Source organism: Tachyglossus aculeatus, chromosome X1 (genome assembly GCF_015852505.1).
Source record: "Tachyglossus aculeatus isolate mTacAcu1 chromosome X1, mTacAcu1.pri, whole genome shotgun sequence".
Classification (NCBI taxonomy): domain Eukaryota; kingdom Metazoa; phylum Chordata; class Mammalia; order Monotremata; family Tachyglossidae; genus Tachyglossus; species Tachyglossus aculeatus.
This window is the reverse complement of record NC_052101.1, coordinates 116,739,042-116,764,022: the sequence shown is the minus strand read 5'-3', so window position 1 is coordinate 116,764,022 and position 24,981 is coordinate 116,739,042. Positions and strand designations below refer to the sequence as shown.

The 24,981-nt window shown below is 53.0% G+C and overlaps 4 protein-coding genes across 6 annotated transcripts; 2 read left to right on the top strand and 2 right to left on the bottom strand.

Annotated features, from left to right (window-relative positions):
* Nucleotides 1-65: 65 nt before the first annotated feature.
* ALKBH7 (alkB homolog 7) lies at nucleotides 66-3,932 on the top strand. The gene is made up of 4 exons (XM_038771785.1): nucleotides 66-260; nucleotides 3,027-3,200; nucleotides 3,309-3,433; nucleotides 3,679-3,932. The coding sequence occupies exons 1-4, from the start codon at nucleotides 66-68 to the stop codon at nucleotides 3,845-3,847; spliced, it is 663 nt and encodes a 220-aa protein (XP_038627713.1). The 3' UTR covers nucleotides 3,848-3,932.
* Nucleotides 3,933-4,128: 196 nt separating this feature from the next.
* PSPN (persephin) lies at nucleotides 4,129-6,114 on the bottom strand. Its single transcript, XM_038740494.1, has 2 exons — nucleotides 4,933-6,114; nucleotides 4,129-4,828 (listed from the first exon to the last, which is right to left on the bottom strand). The coding sequence occupies exons 1-2, from the start codon at nucleotides 5,033-5,035 to the stop codon at nucleotides 4,485-4,487; spliced, it is 447 nt and encodes a 148-aa protein (XP_038596422.1). The 5' UTR covers nucleotides 5,036-6,114; the 3' UTR covers nucleotides 4,129-4,484.
* A 92-nt stretch (nucleotides 6,115-6,206) lies between these two features.
* GTF2F1 (general transcription factor IIF subunit 1) lies at nucleotides 6,207-12,633 on the bottom strand. Of its 2 annotated transcripts, none has more exons than XM_038740471.1 (13): nucleotides 12,437-12,633; nucleotides 12,178-12,224; nucleotides 10,676-10,748; nucleotides 10,339-10,532; nucleotides 10,039-10,209; nucleotides 9,728-9,915; nucleotides 9,489-9,639; nucleotides 9,237-9,301; nucleotides 9,013-9,132; nucleotides 8,843-8,916; nucleotides 8,523-8,661; nucleotides 6,566-6,686; nucleotides 6,207-6,448 (listed from the first exon to the last, which is right to left on the bottom strand). In XM_038740471.1, the coding sequence occupies exons 1-13, from the start codon at nucleotides 12,446-12,448 to the stop codon at nucleotides 6,244-6,246; spliced, it is 1,560 nt and encodes a 519-aa protein (XP_038596399.1). In that variant the 5' UTR covers nucleotides 12,449-12,633; the 3' UTR covers nucleotides 6,207-6,243. The 2 variants fall into 2 exon arrangements, with proteins under 2 accessions (XP_038596399.1, XP_038596400.1); XM_038740472.1 differs by having other exon boundaries at nucleotides 10,676-10,810; nucleotides 12,437-12,478.
* Nucleotides 12,634-15,420: 2,787 nt separating this feature from the next.
* LOC119919791 (adenylate kinase isoenzyme 1) lies at nucleotides 15,421-23,783 on the top strand. 2 transcript variants are annotated; one of them, XM_038740489.1, is made up of 6 exons: nucleotides 15,421-15,552; nucleotides 20,776-21,040; nucleotides 21,647-21,846; nucleotides 22,422-22,535; nucleotides 22,784-22,978; nucleotides 23,648-23,783. In XM_038740489.1, exons 2-6 carry the CDS (start codon nucleotides 20,980-20,982, stop codon nucleotides 23,711-23,713), a joined length of 636 nt encoding a protein of 211 aa, XP_038596417.1. In that variant the 5' UTR covers nucleotides 15,421-15,552; nucleotides 20,776-20,979; the 3' UTR covers nucleotides 23,714-23,783. The 2 variants fall into 2 exon arrangements, with proteins under 2 accessions (XP_038596417.1, XP_038596418.1); XM_038740490.1 differs by lacking the exon at nucleotides 20,776-21,040.
* The last annotated feature ends 1,198 nt before the right edge of the window (nucleotides 23,784-24,981 follow it).

The window sequence follows — 24,981 nt, the reverse complement described above, 5'->3', positions numbered from 1 at the left end:
GGAGCTGCTCCTCCTCCACGGTTTTCCAGCCGACGGTTGGGGAGGGGAGGGGAGGCCCGGGGGCCATGGCGGCTGGGGGCCTGGGCGGCGGGGCCCTCCCGGGCTGGCTGCGGGGCTCCGACCGGGCCGTGCTGGCCCGGCTGCGGGGCTGGGCCGTGGTGCGGCCCGATTTCCTCAGCGTGGACGAAGAGGCCGCCCTGAGCCGGGAGCTGGACCCGCAACTCCGCCGCCGCCGCTACCAGTTCGACCACTGGGACGCGGTGAGTGGCGGCATTTGTTTAAGCACCTGCCATGGGCACTGCTCTAAGCGCTGCGGGGCGGGGGGCGAGGATGCAAGGTGATCAGGCCGGCTTAATCCCCATTATGGGGCCAACTTGTACTTCCCAAGCGCTTAGTCCAGCGCTCTGCACACGGTAAGCGCTCAATAATCAATCAATCAATCGTATTTATCGAGCGCTTACAGTGTGCAGAGCGCTGGACTAAGCGCTTGGGAAGTACAAGTCGGCAACACATAGAGACAGTCCCTACCCAACAATCAATCAGTCAATCGTATTTATCGAGCGCTTACTGTGTGCAGAGCACTGGACCAAGCGCTTGGGAAGTACAAGTCAGCAACACATAGAGACAGTCCCTACCCAACAATCAATCAATCAATCAATCGTATTTATCGAGCGCTTACTATGTGCAGAGCGCTGGACTAAGCGCTTGGGAAGTACAAGTCGGCAACACATACAGTCCCTACCCAACAATCAATCGATAGTATTTATCGAGCACTTACTGTGTGCAGAGCGCTGGACCAAGCGCTTGGGAAGTACAAGTCGGCAACACATAGAGACAGTCCCTACCCAACAATCAATCAATCAATCAATCATATTTATCGAGCACTTACTGTGTGCAGAGCGCTGGACTAAGCGCTTGGGAAGTACAAGTCGGCAACACATAGAGACAGTCCCTACCCAACAATCAATCAATCAATCATATTTATCGAGCGCTTACTGTGTGCAGAGCGCTGGACCAAGCGCTTGGGAAGTACAAGTCGGCAACACATAGAGACAGTCCCTACCCAACAATCAATCAAGCAATCGTATTTATCGAGCGCTTACTGTGTGCAGAGCGCTGGACCAAGCGCTTGGGAAGTACAAGTCGGCAACACATAGAGACAGTCCCTACCCAACAATCAATCGTATTTATCGAGCGCTTACTGTGTGCAGAGCGCTGGACTAAGCGCTTGGGAAGTACAAGTCGGCAACACATAGAGACAGTCCCTACCCAACAATCAATCAATCAATCAATCGTATTTATCGAGCGCTTACTGTGTGCAGAGCGCAGGACCAAGCGCTTGGGAAGTACAAGTCGGCAACACATAGAGACAGTCCCTACCCAACAATCAATCAATCAGTCGTATTTATTGAGCGCTTCCTGTGTGCAGAGCGCTGGACTAAGCGCTTGGGAAGTACAAGTCGGCAACACATAGAGACAGTCCCTACCCAACAATCAATCAATCAATCGTATTTATTGAGCGCTTCCTGTGTGCAGAGCACTGGACTAAGCGCTTGGGAAGTACAAGTTGGCAACATGTAGAGACAGTCCCTACCCAACAGTGGGCTCACAGTCTAAAAGGGGGAGACAGAGAACAAAACCAAACATACTAACAAAATAAAATAGACTAGATATGCACAAATAAAATAGAGTAATAAATATGTACAAACATATATACATATATACAGGTGCTGTGGGGAAGGGAAGGAGGTAAGATGGGGAGGATGACGAGGGGGAGAGGAAGGAAGGGGCTCAGTCTGGGAAGGCCTACTGGAGGAGGTGAGCTCTCAGTAGGGCCTTGAAGGGAGGAAGAGAGCTAGCTTGGCGGATGGGCAGAGGGAGGGCATTCCAGGCCTGGGGGAGGACGTGGGCCGGGGGTCGATGGCGGGACAGGCGAGAACGAGGCACGGTGAGGTGATTAGCGAGCCCAACAGTGGGCTCACAGTCTAGGAGGGGGAGACAGAGAACAAAACCAAATATACTAACAAAATAAAAGAAATAGAATAGATATGTACATGTAAGATAAATGGAGTAATAAATATGTACAGACATATACAGGTGCTGTGGGGAAGGGAAGGAGGGAAGATGAGATGGAGAGGGGGACGAGGGGGAGAGGAAGGAAGGGGCTCAGTCTGGGAGAGGAAGGAGGAATAAATACGATTGATTGATTTTTGCAGAGGAGGGAACGGAGGCTCAGAGAAGTTAAGGTCACACAGCAGACGTGTGGTGGAGTTGGAACTTGAACCCATGACCTCTGACTCCAAAGCCCGCGCTCTTTCCACTGAGCCACAGTGCTTCTCGTGAAGCAGGGAAGCCCTCTCTGACTGCTTCCTCCGCCTTACCTCCTTCCCTTCCCCACAGCACCTGTATATATGTTTGTACGGATTTATTACTCTATTTATTTTACTTGTACATATTTATTCTACTTATTTTATTTTGTTAATATGTCTTGTTTTCTGTCTCCCCCTTCTAGACTGTGAGCCCACTGTTGGGTAGGGACCGTCTCTCTATGTTGCCAACTTGGACTTCCCAAGCGCTCACCTCCTCCAGGAGGCCTTCCCAGACTGAGCCCCTTCCTTCCTCTCCCCCTCGTCCCCCTCTCCATCCCCCCATCTTACCTCCTTCCCTTCCCCATAGCACCTGCATATATGTATATATGTCTGTACATATTTATTACTCTATTTTACTTGTACATGTCTATTCTATTTTGTTAGTATGTTTGTTTTTGTTGTCTGTCTCCCCCTTTTAGACTGTAAGCCTACTGTTGGGTAGGGACTGTCTCTATATGTTGCCAACTTGTACTTCCCAAGCGCTTAGTACAGTGCTCTGCACACAGTAAGCGCTCACTAAATACGATTGATTAGTACAGTGCTCTGCACACAGTAAGTGCTCAATAAATACGATTGAATGAATGAATAAATGCTTTCTTCACCCTCCTCTTTTCTCTGTCTCCTCTTCACCCACCCGATCTCCTGCCCTCCCTCCAGGCCATCCACGGCTTTCGGGAAACGGAAAAGTCGCGCTGGTCGGAGCCGAGTCGAGCCATCCTGCAGCGGGTCCGGGCCGCCGCCTTCGACCCAAACCAACCCCAGTTGCCCCTGGTCCACGTCCTGGACCTGGACCAAAGTGGCTACATCAAGCCCCACGTCGACAGCGTCAAGGTGGGCCAGCCACGGTTCCAGCTAGCCTGCCGGAGTAGTTGCCCCGAGGGGTTGCCCCTCGTTGGTTTTGACCTCTCTGCCCCTTCCGTGTCTTCTTCCCCGGCCCAGTTCTGCGGCAGCACCATCGCGGGCCTCTCCTTGCTCTCCGCCAGTGTCATGCGCTTGGTTGACTCCCGTGATCCCCAGCAGTGGCTGGAGCTCTTGTTGGAACCGCGTTCCCTCTACATCCTCAGGTAGTGGGGGGCTGGGGGAGGTGGGGTGAGTGCCCTGGATAGAGTAGGCGCTCGGTAAATTTGTGCCTTCATTGAGGCCGGGGAGGGGGGAACGGGCCGTGCCACCCTCTGGCAGAGGCCCACGAGCCTCCCCTCCGCCCCACGCTTGGGGGTGGCTGCTTACAGGAGGGAAAGGGGCCGAGGGTTTAACTGTGAGTGGGGTCACTGTAGGCGCAGCCCTTTCCCCTCTTTTCCCCCTCCTCCAGGGGCCCTGCCCGCTACGACTTCTCCCACCAGATCCTGCGGGACCAGGAGTCCTTCTTTGCAGGACGCAAAGTGCCTCGAGGTCGCCGCATCTCCGTTATTTGCCGTTCCCTCCCCGAGGGTGACCGCGGCCCAGACTTGCCCCCGCCAGTGCCTCCCCTTGCCTCCTGACCCGGGGGCCCCTTGGGAAGCAGGGGGCCCAGGAGACCGGGCCGCTCCCCCTCGCCTATGTTATTTATGAATAAAGTCACATTTTGAATGAGCCGCGCTTTGGCTGGCTCGTGCGTTCCCAGCTGTTCCCTCCCTCCTCTTCCCTGTGTTTGGGTAGAGGCGGCACAGCGGGGACAGGAGTAGGTGGAGGCCGGTCTAGCCCGTTGCGTGTCCTCCTCCCCTACCTCCCTTCTGTTTTCCCCTTCAGATCCAGAACACACTTTACCCAGCTCAGGCTCAGCAGTTTCCTCTTTATTATGAAGCGGGAATGAGGACAGACAACCACGTCCTGCCCCAGCGGCAGCCAGCTCTGACTAGCCTCCCCATCCACCAGCCCCAATAAATAAATAAGTTAGGAATGGATAGAGCAGAGCGTGCCCCCCACCCCGGATCAGAGAGCCCAGCGCAAGAAGAGTGGGAGAGGGAGAATAAGTGTCTCCCTGGTTTAGGGTGGGCAAAGAGCAGAGGTGAGATGGGGCCTCCTCCCACCCCAAGCAACCAGACACCAAGAGGGGGCCCGGTGGCTACAGAAAGAAGCGAGTCCCAGGGTGGCAGGAGGAGAGGAGGGAAGCAGCGGCAGGGGGGAGAGAGCCAGGGCTCAGCCCACACAGCTGCAGCCGCCAGCCGAGAGCTCGGGTAGGTGGTGCCACTGGTGCTGGTTGTCCAGGAACGCCACATCCTCGTAGCGGGTCGGGCGGCAGCAGGGCTCCCCCAGCCCATGCCACTGGGCCTGGCCTTGCAGCAGCCGGGCCAAGGTCAGGGCGTGCTGGGTACGGGCCCGGGGGCAGCGGCCCGCACAGTAGCGGAAGACGATGGTCTCGTCCGAGGCGTAGCCGAGGCCCAGCTCCTTCACCTGCAGGGGCAGACTCCGTAGCCGGCAAGCGGGGTCCAGCCCGCCTAGGGATCTGGGCGGCCGACCTCGGGGGGCCGCGGGCTGGGACCCTGAAAGAGATCGAGGACGCTTGAGCTGGAGGGGCAGAGGGGAGAGCGTGGGGGTGCTGAGAAATCTGGCCGGCCACCCCTCCCCACCCGCCAGTCCTTCTTACCCCCGATCCCAGGATCCTCATCTGGTGCCGGAGGTGTCTCTCCAACCCCAGGCTGGGGACTCAGGAGGAGCAAGAATCCAAGCAGGAGCAGGGCGGAGTCCATGCTGTGCCGTGGGTCCTGTGAGCCCCATGCATCTGCGCCCTGACTTTATCCCCTGCCCGCCACCCTTGGGGAGCAGGGAGGGGCAGGGGTCGGCGCCGTTAACGCCCGCCAAGCCTGGCCCCCGGCCCGGGGATGGGCCGTAAACAGGGAGACGCCCCCTCCCCCATTGGCCCTGAGCAATGAGCATCTAATCCCCCCGAGTCTGACAAGGGCGGAGGAGTGGGGACAACCCACCGGAGACATGTTCACCCCCTCCCCTTCACTGGGCTATGGGTTAAGACTTGGAACCACCAGTCAATGGAAATTCCCCATCTGTTTCCATTGCCCCCAAACCGATGAGCTGAGCTGCAAGCAGACAGCTGTTCCCTCCCTCTAGCCCTAGGAGCCACCTTTAAAGGGAGACTCCCCCACTTTTTGCAGTTTGGCGGCCCAGTCTGAGTGGGGTGGGGCAGACCCTGCTTCCCTCTGGAATGCTGAGGAATGGCCCCAGACCCCATCTCTGTGACCCAGGGAGCAGACTTGGCCCACCAGGAGAATCCCCTTGTAATGGAAGGCCCAGCCCAGGGCTGGGCTCAAAGAGCCCCCACCCCCAACCACCGGGAGCCAAGCCTGTGGGCTCGGATCAGGACTGCTAGTAGCCACCCGGGTCTCCCATCTCCCTCCTTAGCCAGGGTCAGCCTCGGGAGAGAAACGCCCGGGTCTGGCTTCCCTCTACCACGAGCTTATCCACTGCGTGAGTACAGGTGGAGCATGGGATCTGGGCTATTAGGAGGACCAACGAAAAGATGCCCCAGCCACCCCTGCTCCCTGGCTCTGCCCTGCAAGGCTGAAAGGGCCAGGTGGGAGGGTGGGGGCGGCAGGCTGGCCTCCCATTGGGAATGTCAGGAATTTTCCAGGAATTAACCTGTCAGCCCAGGCATTCCCAGAGGCAGCCAAGTGCAGCTGGAGTAGAGGGGGAGGGTGCTGCTGACAGGGGCTTTAGGCCTCTGGAAACCTGGCGGGGAGGCAGCCCAGGCCTCCTGGGTCCCAAGACAAATGTGGAAAGTGAAGGGGTAGGGCCAGGGCTCACTCCCGCCCGCCCCCAAGAGCTCACAACAGTCAGAAAAAATCGAATCCGTTTACTCTTGCAGGGAATGGGAATTGGGTTTCCTCCCCCCTCCCCCCACCCGCCAACAGACCCCAACTCAAGAGAGGGCCGGGAGCCCCGTTCACTCCTTGAGGAAGAAATGCATCTTGTCGTTGATCATCTTGCGCTCAGGGTTGAGCCGTTTGAGGATCTGGGCCAGCACGTTGACCGTCTGCTCGCTGCTCAGCCCCGTCTTCTTGGTCTGGAACTTCTTCAGCAGGTCCTTGGTGGTCATGGGCTTGCGGGTCAGGTAGCGCCGGACAGCCTCCTCTGTCAGCTGCACGTCCCTGGGGGCCGGGGGGCGAGCAGGTAGGGGCCAGGGAAAGCAGCCCACATTTCCCCCCGCAACCCCGACCACCACCGCCTCTTCCTCCTCCTCCTCTCTTCGCTCCCCTTCTCCTTACCCGCTGCTGGGGGTGGACTTCCCAGACTGCGGTTGCGGGGTGGACTTGCCCGACGTGCTCTGGGGCCCGCCGTCCAGGCGCAGGCGCTTGGCGGCTGGGGTGTCACTCGTTTGGCGTTTGCCTGGGGGCAGACGGGGGCCACCGTGTTTTGCGCAAGGTAAAAGCTGGCTCAGAATGATTGCGGGGAGGGCCGCTCCCATGGACTCGCTGGCTCTGTTCTCTCCTGGTTCTCCTACCTCTCTGCTTGGCCCGTCTCGGTCTCTTTCACAGCCTCCTCTTCCTACCACCCCTAACCGGGGGGGTCCCTCAAGGCCCAGTTCTGGGTTCCCTTCTATTCCCCATCTCCACCCACTCCCTTGGGGAACGCATTTGCTCTCACGGCTTCAGCTCCCGTCGCTCCACGGAGGACTCCCAAATCTACCCCTTCAGCCCCAACCTCCCTCCACCTCTGCAGTCTTGCATTTCCTCTTGCCTTGGGGACATCTCTCCTTGGATGTCCCACCAACACCTCGAACTTAAGTCCAAAACGGAACTCCTCATCTTCCCACCCAAACCCTGTCCTCCCCGCGACTTTCCCATCACTATCCACAGCACCGCCACCCTCCCCCTAACCTTGCCCTTTTCCTCAACTTATTTCTCATTCAACCCACACAGTCCAGCCCTCCTTCTCCATCAAAACTGTTAGGGTGCTGATCCTAGCTCTTGTCATACCCCACCGTGACTACTGAATCTCTACCCTGTGAGCTCCTTGTGGGCAGGGAACGTGTCTGTCGACACTACTGTATTGTTCTCTTCCAAACAGCAGGTACAGTGCTTTGGCACATGGTCTGGGCTCCAAAAATACCATTTATTAATCAGCCTCACTGACCTCCCCGCCCCTCGTCTTTCCCCTCTCCAGTCCATATTTCACTCTGCTGCCTGGATCATTTTGCTAAAAAAAAAACAAAAACAAAACGTTCAGGCCAAATCTCTTTACTACTCAAATACCTCCAATTTGATGCCCACCCGCCTCGGCATCAAACAGAAAGATGGGCATTACGGAATTCGGTCTGCTCTCCCCCACTTAACCTTACCTCGCTGCTCTCCCACTATACCAAACCCACACACTCCACTCTTCTAACACCAGCTTACTCACCGAACCTCGGTCTCTTCTATCTTGCCGCGGACCCCTCGCCCATGTCCCCCCTGGGGCCTGGGGGCCCCCTTCGAATCCAACGGCCCACCGCTCTCCTCCTCTTCAAAGCCCTACCCAAATCACATCGCCAAAAGGCCTTCCCTGCCAAGGCCCTCATTTCACCTCTTTATCTTCCCTTCTGCATCACCTATGCCCTCCGACCTATAAACTCTTAAACTCTCCATATTCACCCCACCCTCAGACCCACAGCACTCATGTCCATATCCTTACACTCTGCCATTTCCCCTATCCACAATTTATTTGAATGTCTGTCTCCCCCTTGGGACCGCAAGCTCCTTGTGGACAGAGAACATGTCTACCTCTGTACTACACTCCCCCCCAAGAGCTTGGTACGGTGCTCAGTCCATAGTAAGCGCTCAGTAAGTACCACCGGATTAGCATTTACTGTGGGCAGAGCACTGAACTAAGCGCTTGGAAGGGAGCAATGGAGTCGTGGATGCGTTTTCTGCCCTCTGAGGGTTTACTATCTACTACTGCTTTCTAGGATGTTACAATCCTTCTGCATCACCTGGACACCTGGGGTCCATAACCCCACCACAATACCGTAGTACGTATTCTTACACTCTACTGCTTTCCTGTATCTGGGATTCATTTTCACAGCCGTCTCCCCTGCTACAGTGTAAGCTCCTCGAGGGCAGGGATCGTACCTCCCAACTCTGCTGGACTGTCCTCTCCCAAGTGCTGAGTACAGTGCTCTGCACAAGTAGGTGCTCAATAAATCCCACAGATCGATCGATCGGTGGGTCGGGGGAGCCCGTCTACCTTGCTCCAGTTTGGAGGCGGCGGCCCGCAGGGTGGAGGAGGTGTTGGCCAGGTCGCTAATGGGGGTTCCCGGGCGGCTGTCTCCGCGAGAGCTGCTGCCGGACGGCCTCCGCTCTTTCTTTGGGGGCGTCTTCTTTTTCTGGGTTGGAGGGACAAGAGAAGAGAAGAGTCGCCCGAGGCTCAACCCGGGACTTTGAAGTCCAGTGTCCCTCACGCGTGCCGGCCGTCTCCGGCCGTCTCCCCGCCTCCTGGGCCTGGGAGGCGGCCTCGGCCTCTCCGAGGGGCTTTCAAGAGGCCCCTCACCCAGCTGGCCTGCTCACCATCATGAAGACGGCGGAAGACGCTTCGCTGTCGATATCGCTCTCCTCCGAAGTCTCCGATTCCTCGCTGCTGTCTGGGAGCGGCAGGGGAAGGGGCAGGTTAGAGCCGAGCCGGCCCCCGCCTCTGCCCCTCGGGCGGTCTCCCATCTCCACCCAAAACCAGCACTCACCTTTTCTCCTCCTCTTCTCCTGAGGAGTGGGGGCCTTCTTCTCCTCCTCCTCCTCCTTCTCCTCCTCCGCCGGCTTCTCCTCCTCACTCTCCTCGCTGCTCTCGCTCTCCTCGTCGACGCCTGGGTGGGGGGGGGGTGCGCACACAAGGAGGAAGAGGGTGAGCAGGGGTTCTGAAGAGGGGACTGGGGGGGGGCGGGGCGGGGTACTGAGCTGGGGAACATACCTTTGGGGCCTTCCTCTTCCTGCTGGGTTGTCTTGGGTTTGCCTACAGTCTCCTCCAGTGAGCTGCTGTAAGGTAGAGACAGAAGGAAGAGGGAGCTGGGGGAGCAGGAGCTGAGAGAGGGGCACCCACCCCGGGCTGCTGCTACTGGACCGAGGGGCTAGAGCTGAGAAAGCCTCATCCCAGGCTCTGGCGCTTTTAGCCGAAAAGGGGGAGGCGGGCCGGCCTGAAGGGCCTTTCTCCTGGTATGCTGACCTGGAGCCATCTGACATATAGTCCACCTCCTGGCCCTCAAAGTCCCCATCATCGCTCTCCTCAAACGCTTCATCATCCGAGCCCTTCTTCTTCTTCTTCTTCTTCTGGGTGGGGGGTGCCCCCTTCTTCTTGTCATGGAGAATCTTCTCCCCTGACAGGTGGAGGGAAAGGTCAGAGCCAGCCCGGCTGCTGCTGCCGCCGCCGCCACCTGCCTACCGGCCAAGCCCCTCCTTCCTCACCTTCCCCTTCGCTGCCCTCGCTGTCATCCGAGCTCATCTCCAGGTCGTCCTCCAGGTCGTGGATGCGCAGCTCGCTGGGCTTCTTGCGCCCTTTCTTCTCTTTGTCCTCTTCCTCCTCCTCTTCGTCGTCCTGGTCCTTCAGCCGCCGCTGCTGCATGATGCTGAAGTGGTTCAGCACTTTGTTTCTCCTGAAAGAAAAGTCCAGTGGTCACCGTGGAGCTGTTCCAGTCAGGGTCCCCTGTCGTCGTCGCCCCCCCCCCCCCCCCCCCCCAACCCTTGGCCTGCTCTCTCCACTCCCACTCTTCTCACACCTCTCCCACTCCTCTTCGGCCTCCTCAGCAGTGAGGGTGCGATGCCGGGCCAGTGGGGTGAAGTTGTACCAGTTGTGGACTGGGAAAGCCTCAAAGGCACCGTCGGGACACTGGGTGAAGATATAGTAGGAGGCATTCTCCGTCACGCCACCCTTCTTCACCCCCTTGAACCTACACAGGAGAGCGCAACTGTCAGAAGGGGATGCCCAGCAGACGCCCCCTCTGCTGTAGGAAGCCCAGCTGGGTAGCGTGGAGCCAGGGCCCAGGGAGAGGGGCAGGGACAGAGAGGTGTCCACTCACTTCCTGCCAGCTTTGCCGTTGACTTTGAGCAGCCAGGGCTGGTCCTCAGCCTTGAACTCTTTGAGCACGATACCGTACTTTTTCCGCCGCGCCTCTTCCCGCAGCTTGCGGTTGAATTCACTGCCGGCCCCAGATTCAGGCAGCTCCTCTTCCTGATATATTTTTTTGTTACTCAGGTCTCGTTCCATCTTGGCCTACGAGGGCGGGAAAGGGGGGTGGGGGGTCCTCTGGGGTCTGACCCCAACTTCAGCCCCAGATTCCCTCCCCTCCACCCAGCTGTGGTACCAAGGAGCTGTGCAGAAGCATCAGCCCGGGCCTTGCCCCAAGTGGCTCTCACCTGGTGCCAGGAGGTAAAGTTGACCTTGTCTGCGGCATTGAAAGCCATGATGTTATACTTCTTCGGGGTGTTTCTACGAGGAAACTCAGTCAGCACATCAGGGGAGTGAAGTGTAGGGCAATCCCAGAAACAAGCCTGGGCAAGTCAGGGGAGCAACTCTTTTGGATTGTTCTCTCCTAAGCACTTAGTACAGTGCTCTGCCCACTGTACGTGCTCAAATGTGATTGACTGACTATAGCTGTCAATCGATCAGTGGTACTCTGTGTTATGTGCTCCTCTGCCGCTAATCTCCTCACTGTGCCTCGTTCTCGCCTGTCCCGCCGTCGACCCCCGTCCCCCGTCCTCCCCCTGGCCCGGAATGCCCTCCCTCCCCACATCCGCCAAGCTAGCTCTCTTCCTCCCTTCAAAGCCCTACTGAGAGCTCACCTCCTCCAGGAGGCCTTCCCAGACTGAGCCCCTTTTCCTCTCCTCCTCCCCATCCCCCCCGCCCTACCTCCTTTCCCTCCCCACAGCACCTGTATATATGTTTGTACAGATTCATTACTCTATTTTACTTGTACATATTTACTATTCTATTTATTTTGTTAATGATGTGCATCTAGCTCTACTTCTATTTATTCTGATGACTTGACACCTGTCCACATGTTTTGTTGTCTGTCTCCCCCTTCTAGACTGTGAGCCCGTTGTTGGGTAGGGACCGTCTCTATATGTTGCCAACTTGTACTTCCCAAGCGCTTAGTACAGTGCTCTGCACACAGTAAGCGCTCAAGAAATACGATTGAATGAATGAATGAAGGTGCTAAGCACTGGGGTAGAGAAAAGATAATCAGGTCAGATACAGTCCCTGTCCCACATGGAGTTCACTCCCTAAGATAATAATAATGATGGCATTTATTAAGTGCCTACTATGAGCAAAGCACTGTTCTAAGCACTGGGGAGGTTACAAGGTGATCGGGTTGTTAAGACGGGGGACTCGTCTTAATCCCCATTTTCCAGATGAAGTAACTGAGGCCCAGAGAAGTGAAGTGACTTGCCCAAAGCCACACAGCTGACAAGTGGCGGGGCTGGGATTTGAACCCACGACCTCTGACTCCAAAGCCCATGCTCTTTCCACCGAGCCATGCTGCTTCTCTGATTTTACCCCTCTCTCTAAGAGAGAGGGGTCCAATCTCTTTATTTCACCCTCAATTACAGACGGGGACACTGAGGCCCAGAGGAGTGAAGTGCCTTGCCCAAAGTCACACAGCTGACAAGTGGCGGATCTGGGATTTGAACCCACGACCTCTGACTCCAAAGCCCATGCTCTTTCCACCGAGCCATGCTGCTCCTCTGATTTTACCCTCGATTTTACAGATGGGGACACTGAGGCCCACAGAAGTTAAGTAAGTGGAGCTGGTAACAGACACAGGCCCGGGTTCTTTACACCAGGCCAAACATAGTCGCCCTCACATTCTTCCTTCCTCTTTCTCTCTCCCTTCCCCCGAGAAAGCGTGGAGACTCACTTGGGGATCCGGACAACATACTCAGTGACGCTCTGGTTGCTGGTTCCCTATGGAAAAACGGGACAGGGATCACGAGGTGGGGCCGGGATCTCTGTCTCCCCCTTCTAGACTGTGAGCCCACTGTTGGGTAGGGACTGTCTCTAGATGTTGCCAACTTGGACTTCCCAGGCGCCTAGTCCAGTGCTCTGCACACAGTAAGCGCTCAATAAATACGATTGATTGATTGATTGATCCCTCCCCCCTCCCGGCCCTGACTTACCAAGGACATCATGAGAGCTGCAAGACTGGGAAGAGAAAAGAGGTGATTAGAGGCCCGAAAAGCAACTCGTTAGGGCCAGGGCACGTGCCTACTGTGGGGATGTAGTCTCCCCAGGCGCTTAGTACAGTGGTCCGCACTTGGTAAGCGCCCAATAAATACCACTGACTGACGAAATTCGCAGCACTTGCTTCTCCTTCCCTTCTCCCCCTCCCCCTCCTCCTCACGGCGTCGACAACGAGACGAGAGTTCGGACTGCGCCTGCGCAGAAGTGGTTGCCCTTTGAACCGGAAGTGAACCTCTCTCCTCCTCCCCCCTCCCCCCCCCGCCGTCGTTTCCTCAGCCTGAGGAGGCCGGTGGGCGCTCAACTAGTAGCCCACGCCTCCGGTGCGGCGCCTAACATTGCATTTCTCCCACCAAAATCTTTAAATTGTCAGCCCCCAATATAAGGGGAAAGTTCAATCAATCAATCAATCAATCGTATTTATTGAGCGCTTACTATGTGCAGAGCACTGGACTAAGCGCTTGGGAAGTACAAACTGGCAACATATAGAGACAGTCCCTACCCAACAGTGGGCTCACCGTCTAAAAGGGGGAGACAGAGAAAAAAAAAACAAAAAACCAAACATACTAACAAAATAAAATAAATAGAATAGATATGTACAAGTAAAATAAATAGAGTAATAAATATGTACAAACATATATACATATATACAGGTGCTGTGGGGAAGGGAAGGAGGAGCTACTTCCAGTTAAACAGGGGAAAATGTCAGGGGAACTACCAATTGGGGACGGGAGCTGAGGCCTTAGAAGCACTCAATCAATCGCATTTATTAATAATAATAATAATAATGGCATTTATTAAGCGCTTACTATGTGCCAAGCACTGTTCTAAGCGCTGGGGGGGGGATGCAATATATATGTTTGTACATATTTATTGCTCTATTTATTTTACTTGTACATATCTATTCTATTTCTTTTATTTTGTTAGTATGTTTGGTTTTGTTCTCTGTCTCCCCCTTTTAGACTGTGAGCCCAATGTTGGGTAGGGACTGTCTCTATATGTTCTATATACTAAGCTCTTCCCAAGCGCTTAGTACAGTGCTCTGCACATAGTAAGCGCTCAATAAATACGATTGATGATGATGATGACACAAGGTGATCAGGTTGCCCCACGGGCTCACAGTCAATCACGGGAAGCAGCGTGGCTCAGTGGAAAGAGCCCGGGCTTTGGAGGCAGAGGTCATGGGTTTGAATCCCGACTCTGCCACATGTCCGCTGTGTGGCCTGGGGCAGGTCACTTAACTTCTCTGAGCCTCAGTTCCCTCATCTGTAAAATGGAGATTAAGACTGTGAGCCCCACGTGGGACAACTTGATCACCTTGTATCCCCCCCAGCGCTTAGAACAGTGCTCTGCACATAGTAAGTGCTTAACAAATGCTATTATTATTATCCCCATTTTACAGATGAGGGAACTGAGGCACAGAGAAGTGAAGTGACTTGCCCAAGGTCACACAGCTGGCAATTGGCAGAGCCGGAATTTGAACCCATGACCACTGACTCCAAAGCCCGTGCTCTTTCCATTTTACATATTTATTACTCTATTTATTTTACTTGTACATATCTATTCTATTTATTTTATTTTGTTAGTATGGTTTTGTTCTCTGTCTCCCCCTTTTAGACTGTGAGCCCACTGTTGGGTAGGGACCATCTCTATATGTTGCCAACTTGTACTTCCCAAGCGCTTAGTCCAGTGCTCTGCACACAGTAAGTGCTCAATAAATACGATTGATTGATCTATTCTATTTATTTTATTTTGTTAGTATGTTTGGTTTTGTTCTCTGCCTCCCCCTTTTAGACTGTGAGCCCACTGTTGGGTAGGGATGTCTCTATATGTTGCCAACTTGGACTTCCCAAGCGCTTAGTACAGTGCTCTGCACACAGTAAGTGCTCAATAAATACGATTGATTGATTGGTTGATTGATTTCCATTGAGCCACGCTGCTTCTAACCGCCTCCCCCCCCCAAACCGTGCCCCCGGGTTTCCTAATTCATTCATTCATTCAATCGTATTTATTGAGAGCTTACTGTGTACAGAGCACTGTACTAAGTGCTTGGGAAGTACAAGTTGGCAACATATAGAGACAGTCCCTACCCAACAGTGGGCTCACAGTCTAAAACGGGAAGACAGAACAAAACCAAACATACTAACAAAATAAAATAGAATAGATCAATCAATTAATCATATTTATTGAGCGCTTACTGTGTGCAGAGCACTGGACTAAGCACTTGGGAAGTACAAGTTGGCAACACACAGAGGCAGTTCCTACCCAACAGTGGGCTCACAGTCTAAAACGGGGAGACAGAACAAAACCAAACATACTAACAAAATAAAATAAATAGAATAGATCAATCAATCGTATTTATTGAGCGCTTACTGTGTGCAGAGCACTGGACTAAGCGCTTGGGAAGTACAATCATCAATCGTATTTATTGAGCGCTTACTATGTGCAGAGCACTGTACTGTACTAAGTACAAGTTGGCAACATCTAGAGAGGCAACATCTAGAGACAGTCCCAACCCAACAGTGGGCTCACAGTCTAAAAGGGGGAGACAGAGAACAAAACCAAACATACTAACAAAATAAAATAAATAGAATAGATATGTACAAGCAAAATAAATCAAGAGTAATAAATATGTACAAACATATATACAGGTGCTGTGGGGAAGGGAAGGAGGTAAGATGGGGGGGATGGAGAGGAAGGAAGGGGAAAACATTCAATCAGGAATATTTATTGAAGCCCCTCAAATGAACCGGGCCATTTGGGCCTCAAATCCTTTCTGGATTCGGTTACCTGCATTTTTTAGTCCAACCGTCCCGGCTCCCGCCCTCCTCCCCCTCCCGCCAACGCATTTCCCTGAAATACGACAGTAGCTGGGGCCAAAGTCTATTTTCGGGAAAAGGAGTCCCGACTCCCACGTTCAGGGGCCAGCATTTTTGATTTTTTTTTCCAGCTCGCAAAGCCACTCCCCGCCCGCCACTTTCCTTCCCGGAGTGGGACGACTTTGGAGGACGCTACTGCCCGAAAGCAGGAGGAAGGGGTCCATGGCTTCCCACAGGTAACCCGCTTTCCCTCTCCACCCCATTTCGATGCTCGCTCGGAGGGAAATAACACATGGATCGTCTATTCCTCATGTCTGGAAGGAGCTCGGAAGAGACAGCAGGGAAATGGATGAGACCCAACCTCTTCCTATGTGCTTGGATGGGTGAACGAGTGATTGACGCCTTGCTCCTCTCCCTTGCCCGTTGAGCGCTCTGCAGGACGTTAGACCCGTTTGCCTCGACCCCCCGCAAATACCGAGGACGTGTCACCATAGCAACCGAGGTGCCGGGAAGGTTCGACAATCGATCGATCCATCGTATTTATTGAACGCTTCCTGTGTGCAGAGCACTGGACTCAGCGCTTGGAAAGTACAATTACGGTTTTCCCTTCCCATTCTCCACCTCCACCCATTCTCCTTTCCTATTCTAGACTGTGAGCCCGCTGTTGGGTAGGGACCGTCTGTATATGTTGCCAACTTGGACTTCCCAAGCGCTTAGTCCAGTGCTCTGCACACAGTAAGCGCTCAATAAATACGATTGAATGAATGAATGAATTAGGAAACCCGGGGGCACGGTTTGGTGGGAGAGGGGGGAGGCGGTTAATGACATTTGTTAAGCGCTCGCTATGTGCCCAGCACTGTACTCCTGTCTCCCCCCACCCCAGTCCACACTTCACTCCGCTGGCCGGATCATCTTTCTACAAAAACGTTCAGGACATGTCACCCCCCTCCTCAGAAATCTCCAGTGGTTGCCCATCCACCTCCGTATCAAACAAAAATTCCTCACCATTGGCTTTAAAGCACTCCGTCACTGTGCCCCCCCACCTCACCTCGCTTCTCTCAATCAATCAATCAATCAATCGTATTTATTGAGCGCTTACTGTGTGCAGAGCACTGTACTAAGCACTTGGGAAGTACAAGTTGGCAACATATAGAGACGGTCCCTACCCAACAGTGGGCTCACAGTCTAAAAGGGGGAGACAGAGAACAAAACCAAACATACTAACAAAAAAAAATAAATAGAATAGATATATACAAGTAAAATAAATAAATAGAGTAATAAATATGTACAAACATATATACATATATGCAGGTATATACATATATACAGGTTCTCTCATATATATAGGTTCTCTCCTACAACCCAGCCCACACACCTCGCTTCTCTAGTGCCAACCTCATCACTGTGCCTCGATTTCACCTGTCTGTCTCATCGCTCACCCCTGGCCCGCATCCTGCCTCCTCTAATCCGACAGATAATTACTCCCTCCCCCCCCCCCCCCCCCCGCCCCAAAGCGTTATTGAAGGCACATTGCCTCCAAGAAGCCTTCCCAGACTAAACCCCACTTTTCCTCATCTCCCACTCCTTTCTGTTTCTCCCTGGCTTGCTTCCTTATAATTTTATTTTATTTTATTTTATTTTATTTTATTTTATTTTATTTTGTTAGTATGTTTGGGCCCTACTGAGAGCTCATCTCCTCCAGGAGGCCTTCCCAGACTGAGCCCCTTCCTTCCTTTCCCCCTCGACCCCCTCTCCATCCCCCACATCTTACCTCCTTCCCTTCCCCACAGCACCTGTATATATGTATATATGTTTGTACATATTTATTACTCTATTTATTTATTTTACTTGTACCTATCTATTCTATTTATTTTATTTTGTTAGTATGTTTGGTTTTGTTCTCTGTCTCCCCCTTCTAGACTATGAGCCCACTGTTGGGTAGGGACTGTCTCTATATGTTGCCAGCTTGTACATCCCCAGCGCTTAGTACAGTGCTCTGCACACAGTAAGCGCTCAATAAATACGATTGATTGATTGATTTTGTTCTCTGTCTCCCCCTTCTAGACTGTGAGCCCACTGTTGGGTAGGGACTGTCTCTATATGTTGCCAACTTGGACTTCCCAAGCACTTAGTACAGTGCTCTGCACACAGTAAGCGCTCAATAAATACGATTGATTCCCCCACCCCGAGTCCCACAGCACATATATATCTGTGATTTTATTTATTTGTATTGATGTCTGTCTCCCCGCCTCCCCACTCCCAGACTGTGAGACTGTTATGGGCGGGGAATGTCACTGTTTATTGTTGTAGTGTACTAAACCCCTGGGTACACCTCCCACCCCCAGCCAGAACCCACCCCCTGATCTCCAGGTGTGGTGGAACTACAGGGGCTCTCCAGCCTCCTTAGTCCAGCATCACTGAGAGAAGCAGCTCGGCCTAGTAGACACAGCACGGGCCTGGGAGCTCTGTCACTTGTCTGCTGGGTGACCGCGTGGCTCAGTGGAAAGCGCACAGGCTTTGGAGTCAGAGGTCATGGGTTCGAATCCCGGCTCCGCCACTTGTCAGCTGTGTGACTTTGGGCAAGTGACTTACCTTCTCTGGGCCTCAGTTACCCAGGGATTAAGATTGTGAGCCCCCCGTGGGACAACCTGATCACCTTGTAACCTCCCCAGCGCTTAGAACAGTGCTTTGCACATAGTAAGCGCTTAATAAATGCCATTTTTATTATTATTATTATTATTCCCTGGGCCTCAGTTACTTCATCTGTAAAATGGGGATTAAGTCTGTGAGCTCCATGTGGACTGTGGCCAACCGGATTCTAGACTGTGAGCCCGTTGTTGGGTAGGGACTGTCTCTATCTGTTGCCGATTTGTACTTCCCAAGCGCTTAGTACAGTGCTCTGCACACAGTAAGCGCTCAATAAACACGATTGAATGAATGAATGAATGATTTGCTTTTATCTGCCCCAGCGCCTCATACAGTGCCTGGTACATAGTAAGTGCTTAACAAGCACTTTTAAGTATTTGTTAATACTTTTCCTCATCTCACACTCCCTTCTGCTTTGCCCTGACGTGCTCCCTTTGCTCTTCCCTTCTCTCCCCGCCCCACTGCATTTATGTATATATCTGTAATTTTATTTATTTATATTAATGTCTGTTTATTTGCATTGATGTCTGTCTCCCCCCTGTAGACTGTGAGCTCACTGTGGGCAGGGATTGTCACTTTATTGCTGTATTGTACTTTCCCAAGCAAAGTACACTGCTCTGCACGCAGTAAGTGCTCAATAAATATGATTGAATGAATCATAAAAAAAGTTTCCTCTTTCTCTCCATTCCCAGAACAACCACTGGGTCTCTTAAATCATTAATTCATTCAATCGTATTTATTATTGTTATTAATAATAATAATAATAATAATGGTATTTGTTAAGCGCTTACTATGTGCCAAGCACTGTTCTAAGCGCTGGGGTAGATACAAGGTAATCTGGTTGTCCCACGTGGGGCTCACAGTCTTAATCCCCATTTGACAGATGAGGTAACTGAGGCCCAGAGAAGTTAAGTGACTTGCCCAAAATCACACAGCTGATAAGTGGTGGAATCAGGATTAGAACCCATGACCTCTGACTCCCAAGCCCGGGCTCTTTCCACTAAGCCATGCTGCTTCTCTTTATTCATTTATTCATTCATTCAATCGTATTGAGCGCTTACTGTGTGCAGAGCACTGTACTAAGCACTTGGGAAAGTACAGTACAGCAATATGAGAAGCAGTGTGGCGCAAGAGCACGGGCTTGGGAGTCAGAGGTCATGGGTTCGAGTCCCGGCTCCACCACATGTGGGCTCCACCGCGTTGCCTTGGGCAAGTCACTTCACTTCTCTGAGCCTCAGTTACCTCAGCTGTAAAATGGGGATTAAGACTGTGAGCCCCACGTGGGACAACCTGATCACCTTGTATCCCCCCGTCCCCCCCGTGCTTAGAAAAGTGCTTCACATATAGTAAGCGCTTAACAAATGTTAAGCCAACTTATGTTGCCAACTTGCACTTCCCAAGCGCTTAGTACAGTGCTCTGCACAGCGCTCAATAAATATGAATGAATGAATGAAATGCCATTATTATTATTATTATTATTATTATAAAGACAGACATTCCCTGCCCACAACGAGCTCATGTTTGTCGGCACCCTGAAAATACGAAACAAAGTGGGCTAGTGGAAAGAGCCCAGGCCTGGTGGAAGGGAGTGGGGGAGGCTGTGTGACTATTCTTGTTCTTCTACTCCTTTTTTTTTTTTAATTGCATTTATTAAGCGCTTACTATGTGCAAAGCACTGTTCCTTCTATACCATTGTCACCTCTGTCTCAGGGCCGGGACTAGACACACTTTCCTCATATCAGAGCCGCTCGGCATTTGGTCATTATCCCCTGCTTTCCACCCAAACTGCTCCCACCCTGCTACTTGCATCAGCCATTCAGCCTCTCATTAAGCATTTACTATGTGCCAAGCACTGTACTAAGTGAAGATAATCACGTGCCACTGCACTGATCACCTTGCTGAAATGTCGCACAGCCCACAGCTCTCCTCCCAGCTCGACCACCTGTCTGCTGTGTGACCTTGGGCAAGCCACTTAACTTCTCTGGGCCTCAGTTACCTCATCTGGAAAACGGAGATTTTGGTTGTACATATCTATTACTCTATTTATTTATTTATTTTGCTTGTACATTTCTATCCTATTTATTTTATTTTGTTGGTATGTTTGGTTTTGTTCTCTGTCTCCCCCTTTTAGACTGTGAGCCCACTGTTGGGTAGGGACTGTCTCTATGTGTTGCCAATTTGTACTTCCCAAGCGCTTAGTACAGTGCTCTGCACATAGTAAGCGCTCAATAAATACGATTGATTGATTGATTGAGATTGAGTGTGCGTCCCATGTGGGACAAGGAATGTGTCCAACCTGATTAACCTGTACCTACTGCAGCGCTTAGAATAGTGTTGGGCATATAGTAAGCACTTAAAAGTACTGTAATAATAATAATAACAGTTGTTCTTGTTATTATTATTAATAAAACATTCCACTGGCTCTCTGTGTGTCTTCTGTGCCTTATCATCAGCTTCAAGGCTCTCCACAGAGGACGGGCCTGGAAGTCTGGGGACCTGAGTTCTAATCCCCGATCCTCCACTTCCCTGCCATGTGACCTTGGGCAAGTCACTTAACTGCTCTGTTCCTTGGTTTCCTCATCCGTAAAATGGGGATGAAATAGCTCTCCCCCCTCCCCTTTAGACTCTGAATCCCATCTACCCCATCAACCTCTATCTACCCCAGCATTTAGTCCAGTGTTTGCCGCAGAGTAAGTACTTAACAAAAACCGTCATCATCAGCGTGTTTATTATTAATTATACTACTACTAATAATCCTGCCTACATTCTCATCTCTGATTCTGGTTTCAAACTTCCCCTATTCCTTGCCAAAGGAGAATCTTCACTCTGGCCCAGTCCTCCCTGCCTCAGGAAATAGTACAGTCCAAGAGGGCCTTTATGACATTAGTACGCTGCTTATGACATCAGAGAACACTGAGCGAGCAAGCCATTGAAACAGCTGGGCTGGGGCAGCCAGTACAGGGAAAAGATCTTGGCAGAGTGGAAGCAAGAACACATCCCTCTCGCCTGCTGTAAAGATGGGCCTTTGTCAACCCAAACTGGCCAAGAATGCGAGAGTCCTGACTCCACATCAGAGAGGTAAATCTAAAGAGAAATAGGAAGAGCTTAAAAATAACTACTACTAGATGAATAAGTGGCTCCAAACCCTCTCCTCCTCTGGCACCTCTTAGAAGGCAAGGAAAGGGGTTGGGGTTGGGCTTGGGGGTGGCGGGAAAAGGAAACGAGCCTGAAATCAGGGGGGTCCGGGATTTCTGGCACTCTGCTGGCCCTCTTGGAAGAGGGGCGGGCATCGAGGATACCAGAGTGAATTTAAAGATGACAGAGAATGGATCCCATTCCAATCCACCCACCCGCCCATCCATCCATCCATCAATCAATGGTATTGATTGAGTGCTAACTGGGTCTTCTAGACTGTAAGCTCCTGGTGGGCAGGGGCCCTGCCTACCAACTCTGTTGTGTTATACTCAAGTCCAGTGCTCTGCACACAGTAAGTGCTCAATAGATAACACTGATCGGTCGATTACAGAGCACTGGGGACAACACAATAGAACCGGTAGACGCGATCCCTACCCTCAAAGAGCATAGAGTCTCCAACTCCCAGGTCTCGCTCCCCCTGGGGCTGGGCCTCTAGTCGGTCCCACTCTTCACCCTCCCTTTGTCTCCGTTCCTCCTCTATGTCTCCAGAGCATCTCAAGATGACCATCATCATCTTCGTAATTGGGGGACCGGGAAGCGGGAAGAGTACCCAGTGTAAGAACATAGCCAGAAAGTATGGCTTTCACCACGTGGCGCTGGGAGATTTATTGAGGCAGGCGGGGTCGGAGGCTACCTCGCGGGGCCGACAGATTGACGACATTATGAAGAAAGGATTGCTGTTGCCCACGGTGAGGACTCGCTCATCGGCCCCATCAGCGAGAACGTCCCCTCGCTGGGAGAGAAAAGTCCGTGGGGAATCATCCCCTAAACCTTGACCTAGCACTTCTTCCTGGTGGGCGGGGAGGAGCGTCTCTACATCCCCAAGTCCTTGAGACCACCGAACTAGCTGGATCCTGAGAGAAATAACTCACCCTAAGGCTCGGCAGGGAGGTAGAGCGGGCTGACACCAGGACAACGACTCCTTTGGGCTTTCCCAGGGGGGAGTCCGAGCCCACCCGAGGCTCCCCAGGGCCCCAGTGTGTCCAAGCAGCATTTTCAGCCCTGTTTTTCAGGAGTGACTCTGTAAGCAGGGAATGAGACTTTCCCAGGGACTCTGGGAGAGAACCCGGGCGCCCTGACTGCCCTCGACTCTACCCCCGAGTCCCGCTTCCCCAGCCCCCTCTCGACCCTGCTGCTTCCCAAGGCGCGGGCGGGTCTAGATGGAGGCTGAAGAGAGACGACCGGGGCAGCTCCCTCGGGAACTGGGTGCGGGGCGGTCGCGGCGGGTTCTCACGGTGTGGGTGCTCACACCTCTGTCCCCCAGGGAGCCATTTTAGATATCCTGAATGAGGACATGCTGTCTCAGCCGGAAATCAGGGGCTTCCTCGTCGATGGCTTCCCCAGGGCCCTAGAACAGGCCAAAGAGTTCGAGCAGACTGTAAGTGCTCTGGCGGAGTGGGAGTGTGGTCGGGGGGGGCAACGGGACTCGGGAGTTGGAGCGGGTGGGGGGAGCGGTGGAGGCTGTCTCATCATCCCTTTTCCCTCTGGAGGGCAGAGGTCAGAGCGGGTGGGAGTAGGCGATCAGGGGCCCAGGAGTGGATGGAAAACTGGGGAGACCCCAGGGCCACGATGGAGAAGGTCTGCCACCTCAGAGCCCCCTCAGCTTCCTGTCCTCTGTGCTTTCAGGATAGCCGCCTACCTGATGCTGTCATTGCCCTGGATTGTGAGACGGAGACCTTGATCCACCGCCTGCTGCTGCGGGGCCAGTCTGGGGCCCGGGCTGATGACAGCCAATCCCTTCTCTGGCAGCGTCTGGAAACACATTACAGCATGCATGAAGCGGTCCTTGCTTTCTACCTACAGAAACGGCTGCTTTTCAACGTAGGTACCCAGCTGGGGGCTTTTCTGTTTCGTTTTTAATGGTATTTGTTCAGTGCTTACTATGTGGCAGGCGCTGGGGGTAGATACGAGCTAATCAGGCTGGACACAGCCCCTGTCCCGCGCGGGGCTCTATGTTTTAATCTCCATTTTACAGATGAGGTAGCTGAGGCACAGAGAAGTGACGTGACTTGCCCGAGGTCACACAGCAGACAAGTGGCGGAGCCGGGCTTAGAACCCAGGTCCCTCTGGCTCCCACACCCGTGCTTTAACCACTAATAATAACAATAATGGCATTTATTAAGCACTTACTATGTGCAAAGCACTGTTCTAAGCGCTGGGGAGGTTACAATCAGGTCATCCCATGGCAGGGCTCCCAGTCTTAATCCCTATTTTCCAGATGAGGTAACTGAGGCCCAGAGAAATGAAGCGACTTGCCTAAAGTCACACAGCTGACAAGTGGCGGAGCCGGGATTTGAACCCACGACCTCTGACTCCAAAGCCCGGGCTCTTTTCCACTGAGCCACGCTGCTTGCTCTGCCCACAACTATACGCTCTGGCTGGGAGAGGCAGGACCGAGGGAGGGAGGGAGGGAGGGAGTGACCGGCTGGCATTCCCCATGTTCTCAAAGGATGCCCTCAACTCTGATCATCTCTGCTTCTCCTTTTCCAGGTCTCAGGAGAGGAGTCTCCGGAAAAAGTCTTTGCCCAGTGTTGCTCCATCATTGACCATCTCTGATAGAGGACTCCAACCCTGCCCCAGTGAAGTCATGTCCATTCAGCTGGTTTCAGAATAAACAGCAGCATTCGCCCTGCTTGCGGCCTGGTCTTTTGGGGCCGTCGGATAGTGGGGGAGTGGGGAATGGTCAGGGAAAGAGCTGCTGTGGGGGACGGGCTCACTCAGGGGGAGAGGGGTGGGTGGATAGTCACCACCCAAGAGTCAGAAATCGACTCTGACTCTGATGCGGCATTGCCTGCCGCATCACCTCGGCCTAGCTACCGGTAAGTGGTATTTACTGAGTGCCCACTGTGTTCGGAGCACTGTACTCAGCACTAGGGAGATAACAATCCAACTGAGTTGGTAGGCACGATCCCTGTCCACGAGGAGCTTACAGGCTAGTTGAGGGGGGGGGTGTCACGCACAAGTGACCTTGGTTCACTTAACTTCTCCGTGCCACAGTTGGCTCATCTGTAAAATGGGGATTAAGAATGTGAACGTGTGGAAGGGACGGTCTGCGGAATGACGGAAATGAAGAAAGAGGCCAATCTAAAGTGGGTAAATTGGCAAGAATCCTCTCCGGGAAAGCAGCAGCGGACACTGGAAAACCTGAATGGGCAGAGAGCAATCATAATTGCCATAATGAGCGCTTAGTACAATGCTCTGCACATAGTAAGCGCTCAATAAATACGATTGATGATGATAATGAGGTGCTTACTATGCGCCAAGCACTGGGCTAAGCTCTGGGGGCGAGAGGAGATCATCAGGTCGGACACAGTCCCTGTCCCACACGGGGCTTCACAGTATGACGGGAAGGACAGGTATTTTAAACCCATTTTACAGAGGAGAAATCTGAGGCTCAGTGACCGGCCCAGGGTAAAACAGCCGGAAAGTGGCCGAGCCAGGACTCCTGATGCCCGGTCCCCGGGCTCTTTCCACTAGGCTTCGCTGCCTCCAAACGGGAGGCAAAGCGTGCCATCCTAGGTAGGAAGCTTGAGGTGTGGGCGGGAAAAGGAGGCCCTCATTTTAGCAGGTGATGGTCAGCCCTGCATGGAGCAGGGCTGAGATCCTCCCTGGAGATACAGAGAGGATGTGTCGGCCCGGGGGGCCACCAGCACACCCCCGTTCCCTCAGGAGAGGGGACCCAGAGGAAGGGACAAGATAACGGGGCTTCCCGCAGTGACCAGGCCTAGTTGGACTGGGGAAGGGGGTGAGGCGTGAATGGCAGTTCTCCCCAGAAAGAGAGAACAGCTTCTTAGTTCCGTGTTCGTCTCTGTGGGAAAGGCCAG

Coding starts and splice junctions, on each gene's coding strand:
- ALKBH7 (XM_038771785.1), top strand. CDS start 66: ATGGCGGCTGGGGGCCTGGGCGGCGGGGCCCTCCCGGGCTGGCTGCGG. Junction 261..3,026: donor AGTTCGACCACTGGGACGCG/GTGAGTGGCGGC, acceptor CCCTCCCTCCAG/GCCATCCACGGCTTTCGGGA. Junction 3,434..3,678: donor CGTTCCCTCTACATCCTCAG/GTAGTGGGGGGC, acceptor CCCCTCCTCCAG/GGGCCCTGCCCGCTACGACT.
- PSPN (XM_038740494.1), bottom strand. CDS start 5,035: ATGGACTCCGCCCTGCTCCTGCTTGGATTCTTGCTCCTCCTGAGTCCC. Junction 4,829..4,932: donor TGAGGATCCTGGGATCGGGG/GTAAGAAGGACT, acceptor GATCTCTTTCAG/GGTCCCAGCCCGCGGCCCCC.
- GTF2F1 (XM_038740471.1), bottom strand. Junction 9,302..9,488: donor TATATGTCAGATGGCTCCAG/GTCAGCATACCA, acceptor TCTACCTTACAG/CAGCTCACTGGAGGAGACTG. Junction 6,687..8,522: donor CGCCTCCAAACTGGAGCAAG/GTAGACGGGCTC, acceptor GTCTGCCCCCAG/GCAAACGCCAAACGAGTGAC.
- LOC119919791 (XM_038740489.1), top strand. CDS start 20,980: ATGGGCCTTTGTCAACCCAAACTGGCCAAGAATGCGAGAGTCCTGACT. Junction 21,847..22,421: donor AAGGATTGCTGTTGCCCACG/GTGAGGACTCGC, acceptor TCTGTCCCCCAG/GGAGCCATTTTAGATATCCT. Junction 22,979..23,647: donor AGAAACGGCTGCTTTTCAAC/GTAGGTACCCAG, acceptor CTCCTTTTCCAG/GTCTCAGGAGAGGAGTCTCC.